The sequence below is a fragment of the Chelonia mydas genome, chromosome 18, assembly GCF_015237465.2.
Source record: "Chelonia mydas isolate rCheMyd1 chromosome 18, rCheMyd1.pri.v2, whole genome shotgun sequence".
In the NCBI taxonomy this organism is placed as follows: domain Eukaryota; kingdom Metazoa; phylum Chordata; order Testudines; family Cheloniidae; genus Chelonia; species Chelonia mydas.
Window position 1 is genome coordinate 21,249,114 of NC_051258.2, and position 13,578 is coordinate 21,262,691.

At 44.8% G+C, this 13,578-nt stretch overlaps 1 protein-coding gene across 18 annotated transcripts in view; it reads left to right on the forward strand.

Moving 5' to 3' along the window:
* KCNAB2 (potassium voltage-gated channel subfamily A regulatory beta subunit 2) overlaps positions 1-13,578 on the forward strand; it is a 108,186-nt gene that overhangs the window by 64,733 nt on the left and 29,875 nt on the right. For 17 of the 18 annotated variants that reach the window (XM_037881246.2, XM_043531820.1, XM_037881248.2 and 14 more), the window contains one exon: positions 12,610-12,653. In XM_037881246.2, the coding sequence (XP_037737174.1) occupies positions 12,610-12,653 (44 nt within the window). Of the gene's footprint in view, positions 1-4,071; positions 5,317-12,609; positions 12,654-13,578 lie in introns of those variants that run through there. The other variant, XM_007070151.4, reaches the window with a different exon arrangement.

The window sequence follows — 13,578 nt, forward strand, 5'->3', positions numbered from 1 at the left end:
CCGCACGCTGGGCTGGATTCTTCTCCGAGCTCCTGGGGCTTCACGACAGCATCACTCCACCGACTTCAGCAGTGTTGCTCTGGATTTACGCTGCTGTAGCCCGGAAAAGAATGTGACCCACTGAATCCATTGGTGGGAAACTGCATTTTGCTGGCTTTTGTTTTAGTCGGGGGCTTTGGCCTACGCCTCCTGCAAGGAACTTTTAATCTGGGATCAGGGAGGTTTTTCCTGCTTCTCCTCTGGAGGCACTAAAGGGTCACATGCAGATTAGTTCTGATTCACTGTGTCTGTCTGGGTGCAGGAACTGCTCCTTGTCGGATGGGTGCCCGTGTGTCAGTGACCTAGTCTGCCAGGATGTTAGAAGTAATCTGCAAGGACACTCTTCTTTTCCCATCCCTCCTCAGGGCTGCTTTCTGCCATGATGCCTACAACAAATGATATGGGCTAGCGGGCCTGGGGCTGGAAAGAAGAGAAGAGTGGGTACGCTACAAGTTTATATTTGGATATTTCCCTCTTCTGTCCCTCTGTGCTGTTCATCATCTTAGGCTACAAACCCTTTGGTACAGGCTCCGTGTCTACTTGTGTGTTTGTGTAAGGCCTAGTCTAATGGGTCCATCATATAAGTAGTAATTAATAAAATAACTAGCAATCTTGGCAGGAATTTTAGCATTATTTTTTTTTTAAATACTTTGGATCTCAAGTCTATTTAAACTACCACACAATAAAAGCAATGGGCCTGATTCTCCATCGCCATGCACCTCGTACGGCCATCACACCAGTGCAAGTTGGGTATAAAGTGCTGCCAGACCAGGATGGCCATGTTTTATACTCTCTTTGCACTGGTGTAAGTGATTGCACAGGGAGCTGGGTGATGCAGTGTCAGACTCTGTGCATCCAGATCAGTTATCTCTTAGGAGGAACCTCACTGCAAGGGATTATTGCAATGAGAACCTGTAGGATTACGCCAGCCTTTTACAGCTTCTGTGCCGGCTAGCAGGTCTGGAATGGCCTGCGAGACTTGCCATTCAGGATGCACTCTGTGTTGCTGTAGCCGTGTAGGTCCCAGGATATTAGGGAGACAAGGTGAGTGAGACAATCTCTTTCTGCTGGTGAGAAGCCAGTCCCATTCAGGGTGCAGTCACTGTAATGGTCATCTGTTAAAGTGGTACCTGGTGTGCACCTGGCTGTACAGAGCTAAAAATAGCCTGAGCAAAAATTAAAGTAAGTAATTTTGAATATGCAAATGGAACTTTACCACCAGTGTTGTGTCCCAGTAGGAGCTGATCTCAATGGGAGCTTTTTGCTGGAGGTTCTGATTCCCAGGAGTTTTGGACAACGTTGTTTTTGGTTTTTTGTTAGGCCTGGGGGAGGCCTGGCTGGTTGGCTGGGCTGGTTGGTAGGTTGGTTTTTGTTTAGGAGGATTTTTTTGGTAAATGTGTGTGGTGTTGGGTTTGCATCGCAGGGGGGTTGTGTTTGTTTAATTTGTGCGTACTAGAGGGACCTCCAGGATTGTGAAGACTTTGGTGACGTCAATAGGAAAACTATCATTAACTTCAGTAGGGGCAAGAATTCCCCCTTTGTCATCAGGAATTTCTGAACTGGTTGCAATAGAATTGGAAACTGCAATCAAGGTCTGAAGAGAGCTAAGTAGGATTACACTGGCTCAACTGTATGGATTAAGGATCTTTGAGGCAGAAGAAAACATCACTGGATTACAAGGTTTTTTGGGGGGAGTAATCTGAGTTCAAATTTATGTGATTTTTATTCCCATCAGACACCCACACACCAAAACAATTTTCGTTGTGTAAAAGTGCTTTACAAATTAATTCACATAATTATATTGATAATCCAGTTTGTTACTTCAGTGTTATTTTTCTGGACCATGTGACTGATTAAACAATTATTTCCTGATCACGGAAGCATTCTCCTGTTCCTACTGAAAGAGAAGTTTCCACATATGTCAGTTAAAAGGACAACACGAGAGGGGATGCTGCTGCAGGCAGAAGTTCTGCATCGGAAGGTCTAATATTGCATTCGGAAGACGTGAGAGTGTTTAATACAGGGCTCATATTTTATGTTTGAAATCACAAAATAGTTTAAAAATGAGATGAGATTGTGTAGCTCTGAATGGTTAAAATTTTGCCTCCCATTGGTCAATTTGCCCCCTGTTTGGAGAGCCTTCAGGCAGGGGTCACACAAGCAATACCCCTGAGTGGTGTGTTGAATTAAATTAAAAACCAAGAGTACATTACAGGGAAAGAAATTTCCCCACACTGGAGTGCTCTTAGCATTTCCCTAGGGTTTTACTCCGGCGACAGAAATGTTTTAAAAGGGTGAGCGATGAAACATTCTTGCTGGGAGATTTTATTTTTGACCTTGATCCGATTTTAAGAAAATTCCATAAGAGCCATCTTGCAATTACCCCACAGCTGTCAAAGAGAGAGAATACATAAGCCCCATTTCCGGTCATAGCTAGGGCCTCCGTGGAGCCAGTATCCAAATCTGGCCCCTGCACCCTTTCTAGATTGAGAATCTAAAGATACTTAGTTTTGCAGGTGTTCGCCTGGTTCTAAAGATAAATCGTAGAGACATACAGACTGTGTGTGAGAGAGAGAGAGAGAGGAAGGAAGGGAGAATTTTTCGTTGAGTTAAAAGGTCCCTAGGAAGACACCGCAACATCTGAGTGTGCGTAGGCCGCTAGCCCAGCGCTCTGACAGTGCCGTGCAAGGGGTCGGTGTTCGGGAGCTGAGCTCTGCAGGCAGATGCTTGTGAAGGCAGCACACCGAACCCCAGCAGGGAGAAAGCATCTTCCCTCCCAACTAAAGGGCCTTTTTCTGCCAGGGAGGGGCGAGCCCGGGAGGCGGTTCTCGCTCCTGTGGTGGGGAGATCCCCCAGGGCTCCCCTGCAAGAGGCTGTGGATCAGCATTCCGCACCCTGCCGGCTTCAGAGGAAAAAGGGTTTTTAATCTGGAGCTGAACTGGACTACCCGATTTCATTACGCGATTAATTCCATGGGTGCTAATCGAAGTGGCCCAAGCAAACCAGGGAGACGGGATTCCTGTAGCCTGGTCCCACAAAACCTCCTCCCGCCAGCCCTGCTTAGCAGGGAGTTGCATCATCACGACAAAGTCTCCATGGCACAGTGTGCCCAGGAGCCGAACGGTTGGAAGCAGCAGCCTTTTAGTGCAAGGGCTGCTGAGAGGAGCTCTCTTTCATGGGTGTCTGATGGACAGTGGGGTGCCAGGGTAAAATAAAGAGCTCTGTGTCAAAGCAAGCTCCATACTAGGTCATTTCTGTCCCTCCGGCTAATCTAAAGTCCTTGTTTAAATTGTTACTTTAGTATTCCCAGAACTGTTACGTTGCACAGCCCTGCTGTCCTGTTCGGCTATCAGATGGGTCCTAATGTGTTCACCTGGGAGCAGCAGGATCTGCTCCAGGCATGGCAGCGGGTCTGGCAAGGCAAAGCCAATGCTGATTAATTCGTCTCTTGCTACTGCCATGGTCTTTCCCCCCTTTGAATTAGCGTGAGGAGAAGAGATCCGTTTCCGTGGCCGAAGTCTTTGGAATCCGACCTGAATCCTTTGTTGTGGCTCTTGGAATTTGGGAGCCCCCAGCACATCCCGTGCAGCCTCCTGTCCTGTAATGGTCTCCCTTTTCTCATGTCCTGTCTTCTGGGGGGAGAGGCTTTGTGTATTTTATTAGCAAACCCCTCTGTACTATCCTGTAGATGCAAAGCCACCAGTACCTCTCTTTGGTGGTAAAATTCACCACGACCATTTAAAGGCAAAGAATAAAAATAGGTTTTAGAACAACCGCCACACATGCTTATGAAAACACTGCAAACTGTGTCGGTTCCAGTCTGTGACATTGTTGACTCTTGTATTTGAAACGGTTACGTTTCCGCTTCAGAGCTGAATAGGACATTTATTTTTTTTCATAAAACATGTAGCGAATACAAGCTGGGTCTCTCCATTCTTGCACTCTAGTAGTAATGTTTAAATGCTGCTTTACAGACATACAGGAGGGAGGTCTCTGCTTCACCCAATTTACTATCTAAATTTAGCTGTTGTCACTATTCATCTCAACATTTGGAGATGGAGGGACAGAGACGAGAGGGAGCAGAAACTGAGGGGGAAGGAAACCCCTCCCTCCCGCCCTTGAGAGACCATTAGTGACCCACAGAGCAGCTGCGTGTAGCAAATCCACTAACACCCACAGCTGTCTCTCTAGTTATTCTTCCCTGGGAGACGCAGCAACGAACCCCCTTTTTGTTGTTAATGAATTGCTGAATGTTTCCTGCTCAGCTCACTGGTTACCTAATTGACTTAGCCGAGCCTGGGAATCCAGCAGGATCCGTGGCAGCATAGTCACGCTGCCCTCTTCGCTTCAGAAATCCAGCCCTGGATCTGGCAAGGAAGCAGCTGTCACAGGGGTCAGCGAGGGAGAGAGACAGGAATTCCTCTGCAGGGTTCAAGAAGCAGAAGAATTTGGGGGCTTGGCAAGCCTTTTACCTTAAATGAAGGCCCGATGGATGTTTGCTTTGCCTATAACCAGCTGGGTCTGAATGGCCTGGCTCCTGTGCATGTGGAAACCTGCAGAAGATTTTTACCTAACAGAGCTGAAAGTCTGAGATTTAAAAATAAACAGAAATACAGCGTAAATATTTATTTATTTGCCAGCCACTGTGTTTAACTTAGTGGCAAACAGCATCCATTAAACTTTGAAAAGCTACTTCAGAGAAACACTGAGCTACACCGTCAAGTGTGGGAGCAGGGAAAGCATTGCATGGCAGAAGGATGCAAGCTGGGATGTAAATGGATTTGACTCTATTATTTCTTAACCCTCCCAGTTCATTTAGTTGTGTTTTTCCCCGGCAGACTTTCTCCTATGACAGAAGGTTGAAATTGCAAGAGCTGTATCTTCTGCTTGTTTGTTATGTGGTGTTCTTGTTTTGTTTTTGGGGGGCGTTCTGAATATTCTATATTCCAACCCGTTTCCTCCTCCAGCCCTCCCGGGGAGAGAGGGCAGCCTGCTGTGGAATAGAACACTTCTGAGAGCTAAAGTGGGGAGGGAATTTCCGCAACCAAAATAAAGCGAGGACGCTATGCAGGTTTCTTTTGTATGCTCAGAGCACAGCATAAAGAGCCGGAGTGCAGAAGATCGACTGAACAGACAAAATGCCAGCAGTCCCAGCCTTGGCACGCGTAGCAAATTCCGAGCAGTGGCCATGGTTGCCCGGAGTCTGGGGCAGCTGTCTGTGCAAAATGCTCCATCCTCAAGTGAATCCAGCGTGAAACAGCCAGGAATGAAATATAGGTATGGAGAAGACCGTGCTTCCCATTCTGCGGGAAGAGAGTTTCTTGGTCTCTTGTGTAGATGTGTTTCTGATTTCGCTGTCTAGTATACATGTCGGAAGGGGGGTGTGCGGGAGTGTGTTGTGTTTCCTGACTACGTCTATACGTTTTCACTGATACAAATGCTGAACTCGGTGTGCACTGTCCTACTTCTCTCTATTTCTACTAGTTGGCTGTTTTTCTCCTTTAGGTGCAACCTTGCGAAGGGTCGTCGTCTGCTCTCACTTACACTGATGTAAAACCAGAGCACCGCCACTGCATTCATTGGAATTATTCCCAGTTTACACTAGCCTAAATGAGAGTGGAATGTGACCCTAAGATATGGTTTAGGGTTCAGCAGAATCCCTGTTGGCTTTGTTGTTGCTGATTCTCAGACATTCCCGAGGGTCAGCAGCCCACCGATTCCTCATATGATAGCAGACCTTTGTGTTCGGTAATATCACCAAACATTTTCTCATGCTTCCACCTTTTCCTTTAGAGCCCCAGTTCATGTGCTGTCGAATAAGAGGGGACTGCGTCAGTCATACACTCTACCGCTGTTGATCTGTGTTTAGTGATCTGAAAACTAAACAAGACAGACATAACATGCTCCAAAGAGCCATGCACCAAGGGCTTAGTGTGTTAAACTGGCATGATATTTCAATAGGGAGATGCCAAGAAGTTTTGTGTGTCTGAAAGAACAAGAATAACATGTATGCTGTACTTTGGCTAATATTGGCATGTGTGACACTTCGTACAAGATGTGAATAACAGTGCCAAATATGTCAGGGAGAGGCACATCGCTCGCATGGTGTGAGGTGTACCAGATTATCTTGCCATGTTCAATAACAAGCCGTTATTTCTCCGGTCCTCTGTAGTCTTCTAAGCAGTGTGTGTGTGTGTGTGTGAGTGAGATAGAAATAAAGAATGAATACATGGGAGAGGTTTCGCCTTAGATTGGAAGGGATCTATTAGCTAAGAACCTTGGGGTCTCCTCTTGGTCCTGTATGTACCTCTCAATTGAGACCCCTGAATGCCAGAGCTGTATTCGCATTAAGAAAAAAATTGTGACAGGCAATTCTATCTGGAAACCATTCAATACATGCTTTGAAAAGTTCAGCTGAAAATTTCTTTAAATGCCTGACTTATAAACTTACACCCTACAGTTCTTCAACCTTTCCATCTAAGACAGCAAATTTCTAAGTGTCTTCCAAAGGCAAGAGAGATCATAAAGACCAAAGTAATTCCAGTGCCAAGAGCATTAGTTAAACTTCCTGGATTGCAGAAGATTAGGTCAACCATAGCATTGCTGGTTGGTTGGGTTTGTCAGCTTATTAGTGGTGAATAAAAACATGCTGTACAATACACTGGGGGCAAAAGCAGCCTTTTTCCTCGCCCATCCTTCCCTCACTACCCAAAGAGATCGCCTCTTCCTGTGTAAAGATCTTAAAATGATGAGAGAAAAATGAGCTATGTAAATGTTATTTGGCAAAGATTTTCAGGAGTGACGAACAATTTTTTGGTTGCGTCGCCTTTTGGGTGCCCAACCTGAGAGGGGAACTAGCATCAGCGGGTGGCTTTTCAGCCCTTTCTGAAAATCAGCCCCCTTCTAAGGCCTCCAGAAACAGAAGCCACTTTGAAAATCTCGGCCTTGCAACATTTGAATGTTTCTTATTCAGTATTTATCCCCTTTGCCACATACCCGAGATGGACACGCTGCCTCCCACGTAGTCCGAAAGCTAGAGACATATGCTGTGTTGGATCCTATTTCTCTCTAGATTGTAACTTGCGTAGCCAATTATTTGAGACGGAGTTCTGCTGAGGTGAACGTAGACTGGTGGGAATGTTGGGTGACTCCCAGAACAGGGAGAATTTGGGCTTCAAAAAAGTTCCACTATCCTTCTGAAGACCGTTCCCCATCAAACATGTGAATCAGAAATGCTGATTCATTATGTAGTTTGTTCACTCCCTGGGAGGCAAGAATGGTTTTAAAAAACCCAACAGAGTACTGGTGGATTGGGTAGTGTAGTCTGCTGGTACATGTTTAATAGTTTGAAAAGCACATCTGTTACTATCCTCTTCCAGTGCTGAGGAAGGGAAAAGGTCTTTCTACTTCCTCATGGAAGTGTCCCTTCACCATTTCCAGCTCCCTGGCAGCACTGAACGAATTGCACAAGCCTTAGGTTGTGCCTTGCTGTGTGGTGGCTTTTTTCGCTAGGGCTGTGTTAAACCACTAATAACACACGTGTGTTTGTTTCATCTTTGAAACTAAGCTGTACATACGTATAGCTTTAATACAAGCCTTAACTTCTACACCAGTGGTCCCTGAACTTTTTACCTTGTTTCCCCCCTGCCACCCCACAGGGCCAGGAGCAGGGCCGTGGCTCTGGGAAAGGAGGGGGACGCAGACGGGTAAGGGGGCTGAGGCTAGGGCCACAGCTGGGGGCAGGAGTGGAACCTCAGCTGGGGACCAAGGCCCGTGGCTGGGGCCCCGGCAACCAGGAATGGAGCTGGGTGGTGCTCCCTCCCCACCCCCATGGGGGCTGGCCCAGGCCCCAACTGCGCCCCCCCAAACATTCCTCGATGTTCCCTTGGGGGGCATGCCCCACAGTTTGGGGACCTCTGTTCTACACCGTGAATCAGAGTAGTATAACAAGACCTGAGGAATATTAACCATCATCTACAGTTAGTAACTATTATTACTGTTGTTTTAGATTTGCTCTGTTCCCAAATCCTAGATCCCTTGATCAAATTGCTGCTTGCCTGAGGCTTCAATCCAGAGATCACTTTCTTTTCGATCCCAGTCCCTGAAAGAACAATCCTGTATCTGGGCTATTTTCATAAATAGAGGATTTTTTACTGTATTTCATCATAGCCAGTTTCGTATATTTGAGTGTAAAATCATTAGGAGCTCGAGCTCTCTAGAAAAATGCCTTGTCACTGAACTAAAGAACAGCAATGTACTTACCGTACAGGCAGGTCCACACGAGAAGTGCTTCATGGGCACAGCTGCAGAGAAGACTGAGAGGGGACATGAGAACAGTTTTCAAGTACATAAAAGGTTGTTACAAGGAGGAGGGAGAAGAATTATTGTTCTTAACCTTTGAGGATCGGACAAGCAGCAATGGGCTTAAATTACAGCAAGGGAGGGTCAGGTTGGACATTAGGAAAAACTTCCTAACTGTCAGGGTGGTTAAGCACTGGAATAAATTGCCTAGGGAGGTTGTGGAATCTCCATCATTGGGGATTTTTAAGAGCAGGCTGGACAAACACCTGTCAGGGATGGTCTAGAAGATAATACTTAGTCCTGCCATGGGTGCAGGGGACTGGACTCGATGACCTCTCGAGGTCCCTTCCAGTCCGATGATTCTGTGAAGATGCTGTATGCCAATGGGAGAGCGCTTAATGCCCCAATTTATAGCTTCTTTCCTTTAGTATCTAGGAATCTGTATTGTACTTTGAATCCTGCAAATGACTCTAGTTTCTGCTGGACTGTGGTGGCTGCTGCTGCAGTGTGTTACTATATAGCCTTCATTTCCCCAGGTCCTTTTATTAGTAGAGGTTGTTAACCATTTAAAGAGGTAAAGGCATCCACCTTCCTGCAGTGAACCAGCCTTCCTAGATGTGCTTACTTCAAAGCTGTAGACACTAAGCTGAGAGAGTGCAAAAGTCCAGAAAAGTTTTAATGGCTTTATAATTTGAATAAATAGATTTTTTTAAGCTTGATGTCGGTTGTAGACATTAAAGATGGAAAAGGTCTTAGGCGATCCTCTAGTCCAGGGATGGTCAATTTATTTTTTGTTAGGGTTCAGATTTCTTGGTCAAGGTGTAGTCAAGGTTCAGACTCCAGAGAAAATAAAAACAACAATAATTAATAAAAAGATTTCAGAGTCTGTTCAAAAGGGTCTGGCAGTCCGGATCTGGCCTGCAATCTGCCTATTGACTCTCCCTGCTCTAATCCATCCCTAGCCAGTACCGAATCCGTCCCTAGGATGTGTCCCCACATCTTAGGGCATGTCTACACTACAGCGCTACACTGATGCAGCTGCGCCGCTGTGGCATGTCTGGTGAAGAAGACACGCTAGGCCCACGGGAGAGCGCTCTCCCGTCGTCATCATTACTCCACCTTGGTGAGAAGCGTAAGCTACGTTGGCAGGAGACAGCGCCAGCGTGGATAGCACGAAACTTGTGTCTATGCGGGGGTGGCTTTTTCACACCCCTGAGCGATGTAAGTTAGATCGACTTAAGGAGTAGCATAGACCTGCCCTTAGAGACCAGCTCTACTCTGAAACAGCAGCAATGCAGAGTACAACCTGGGGACTTAAAGGCAAGTGAGCATCTCAAGCCAGTTTGTTTTACTAAGCACATTTTCTTATCTTTTCATTTTCATTTTTGTTTCTTAAACAGGGTTCCTAATGTGACAGAGGAATTGAAACACCACCTGGGTCTAACATGCAGTATTCAATAGCAGTGAAATATGCAGGGGCTAAATGAAGTGCACCAGTGCTTTCTGATGGCTCACGCTAACCGTTATTCCAATAGACTGCCATTAGTCTTTTCTGTGCAGTTGAACAGACCTGAGCCAGAGCTAATGAAAGCCATTCACTTGGCATGTTTTTTCTGACACCACTTCTTCACAGCGTTCTGCTTTTGTGCCACTAGAAAATATCTGTGCAAATCAATTTTTTTTATAATGTTTTAAAGATTCTAAACCCCAAATTGAACTAGTTTATTGAGAGAGGGAGCAGCGTGCGTTCTGGACACCAAACCAGGAGTCGGGAACTCCTGGGGTCGAAATCTCAGCTGTGAGATTGGTTTTCCCTGTAGCTCTGGGCAAGACATAGACTCTCTTCTCATGAGTGTTCCCTTCTTAAAACTGGGGTTAAGTTATCTGTATCATATTCATTAATATTTTAAAGCCCTTTGAAAATTGAAAGTGTCAAATGTGCCATAACGTTGCAGAGTTCATATCTGCTCACCAAATTATATGCTCGTTATAGACATCATTTGTTTCCAGCTATTAAATTCTTATCCTATCTACTCTGAATTTTCAGTTTGTGTTCTCTCTCTCTCTCTCTCTGTTAAAAACACCATTGTTGTAAAACTGCTGGATGCCATAATGACTCTGGCTTAATCATATAAAGCAGATTGAATGAGGTCACTGCTACTGCCACTTTACATTATTGCGCAACTGTAGCGTACGGCGTTTCAGCAGCCATCTGTGATCTGATAAGTGAATTTTGTGTCTGAAAACCTTGCATTTGCTGTTTTATTTTCCACTAAAATGTGGCTGGTTTTCCATGTTTAATTGTCATAAATAGTTCTGATTTTGTACTCATTTTTTGAGCTCTAAGTAATTGCCCAGGAAAAGAGCATTGTGTGATGCAGATAAATTTCTTGAAATGACCTTTTCCTGGTTTTATTCTGTCATATATAGTTCATTTGCAAGTAGAAAAAGCTGATAAGAGATTTCACATTCTTTCGCTTTTGTTTTATCCCTGCAGATGTGCTGTGTGCAAAATTATGCATTTTCTGTTGACACTCTCAAGTTGCAAAGTGCTTTTGTTTTTCAGTTGGCAATAACTAAATGTCTAGTGTCTAAGTAACAGCATCCTTTCCATTCCTACTGTGTCTGTGTTTGTTGTCTCCTTAGATATTTATCTCCTGTTTTGGTTGCAAAAACAGAAAAATAATAATGTTACTTGACATTATCAATTGTTGTTTAATACCTCATTCGAGTCGGGGAAAAATCATTCTCTATCTTCTCTTCCTTCTTTAACTAAATAGCGTCTCAATTCATGGCCTTAATTTTGTAGCCATCAATATGCGTTTAGAGGGGGTAATGCCTTCTATCGTTTGGTTTATTGATTAAGTATCGAGGATGGTCTAGATAATACTTAATCCTGCCTCCGTTCAGGGGATTGGACTAGATGACCTAACCAAGTCCCTTCTGGTTCTACATTTCTATGATTCTATCTTTGTGCTGCTGATTTCATACTTTCATTTCTATCACAGTTTTCTTCAAATCCAGTTTATTCATAATTTTACCTTGTGTTTATATCTCTCTCTTTCATGGTTATTTCATTCCTTATCATGTTCTCATTACCTTGCTTTTTTTTGTTTTGCTCTCTCTTTTTACTAGGCTTGAATGTGGCCACCCTAAGGTCTTTAGAGCCTTGCAGCCCAGGTTGGTAGGTTTGTGGGGGGGTTCCCAACCACCGGGTCACCTCAGAACAGTTACACTAGCTGTTTATTCCAGGTAATTTTGCAACACGCATCCTCATTCGCTGCCTGTCGGTCTCTACTTTGTGCATCTTCCATCCATGCTAACTCAGCTCTTGTAACTCACAGATGTGTCACAGGCTCTTCAATCCATATTATTTCGGGGGTTAAATATGCTCTTGTAAAGGGACTAATGTTATCACACCAGCTTGTGATTTTGTACCTGTTCAATGACCAACATGAGGTTGGTTGGTTGCGAGGGGGTTGTTAAGTGTCGTACCAATAACCACGACTTACTGGTTGAGTTTGCATGTTCTTTACAATACACCTGGTACACTGTAGGGTGTGCCCTTCAGAACTTTCTTACAATAATAATGCAGTCTAATTTTCAGCGTTTCACTTTATCAATTCGGTACAAAGACCAAATAGTCACATAGGCAAAACTAGAAAATCCAGACCACCACCACCATAAAAACAGTGTGTTGTGTGTGTTTGTGTGTGTAAGTAATTATTAAGAACAGGATCAAAAAGTCGTCATTAAAATAGTACTGAAATTATCTTCCAAGAACAGTGAATGCAGAGGATAAAAGTTTTTTTTAATGCCTTTTATTTAAAGTGTCTTCACTAGCATTGCCTTTTTTTTGACAGTGTGGAGGTCTCTCTTCCTCTAACTATCTATACATGCATACATATGTAGCTGCATAATTTCCCTGGAGTGAAACCAGTAATTTCACTTGATCAGCAGTTGAGGAGAAGTGTTATGAACTGCCGCTCCACGGTGGTGCCTGGGGAATACATTGTACTCATGGTTCATTCAAAGACAAGAGCTTAGCTAAACACTTCCCGTACAGCACTTTGTGTTGATTGGAGTGCAACTGAAGGGCACGGAAACCCTTGTCCTTTCTGTGGATAGTTTTGGAAACTGATGTTCCTGTGACGTTTACTGAAGGGATGGGGATTGGGGACACCACACATATCATCTGTCCCATGTAGCTATGGCACATCCTATTTCTGGCATTTCCACTGGTTATTAAGAGGTGTTTCTCTTTTTCAGAAATCTTGGGAAATCAGGGTTGCGAGTATCCTGCCTTGGCTTAGGTAAGTGACTTGATCGTCAGGGGTACTCTCTCATACCTCTCCAGTGTCCATTGGTAAGCAATCATCTTCACAATGATTTCTTCCCTCAGTTATTTAAGCAAGAGACAGGCCCCCAAGGTGGAGGTGGCAGGTGAAGGGAGCTGCACCTTTTGCATTGATCAGGGCGATGTTCCTCTGATTCCATGTTGCATTAAAAATGGATGACCCGAAACCGGATCCAGCTACCAGTGCAGCATTTCCCTGCGTTGTTGTTGCTAACTGCTGGTTACCAAGTAACCAGATCTAACCACAGATTTCTGTTCTGTCCTAAACCTCGGCATTTCCCCCAGTGAATCAGCCTGGATCGTGGCCTCGCAGACAGCATGGTTACCAGACTCTGAAATCCTCCTGTGTGCTTAGTGCATGTTGTATCCCCAATTGGTTTTCTGTATTAAAATATGTGGTGGTTACAGGTTTACTTGGGCTGCTGTCATGGATGGGTTCACAAACAGGCATCTCTTTGCGTTTGCTCCTCAAGAGACCCATGTGCTCGTGACATTTAAAAGTATGTCAAAAGAAACATTTGTGCCATTTGCTGCATATGGTTGTCAGAGCACTTCAGCACGTCACACTTGAATTTGGTTTGCAAAGACACCAGCCCTCAGTGAGGGCTAAGTCCACGCTCAGTTTAAAGCTCAGCCGTGACCTGCCGAGTACACTTGGGCTCTCTTTGGCTTCTTTGTGATGTATGACACAAGCTGGCCAGGTTGGGGAATGGAGTTCTGCTTGTTCGGTGCTTCTTATAGAAATAGCAGAAACCTCAAGTGTAGTTGTTGCTGTTTTTCTGGAGTAGCTGCTGTGTGTGTCTTGGCGAATGTCTGAGTGACAAGGGACTGCCACGGCTACAGCTATACTGCCTGCCACCGTTGGAGAACGTAGGGTTAGT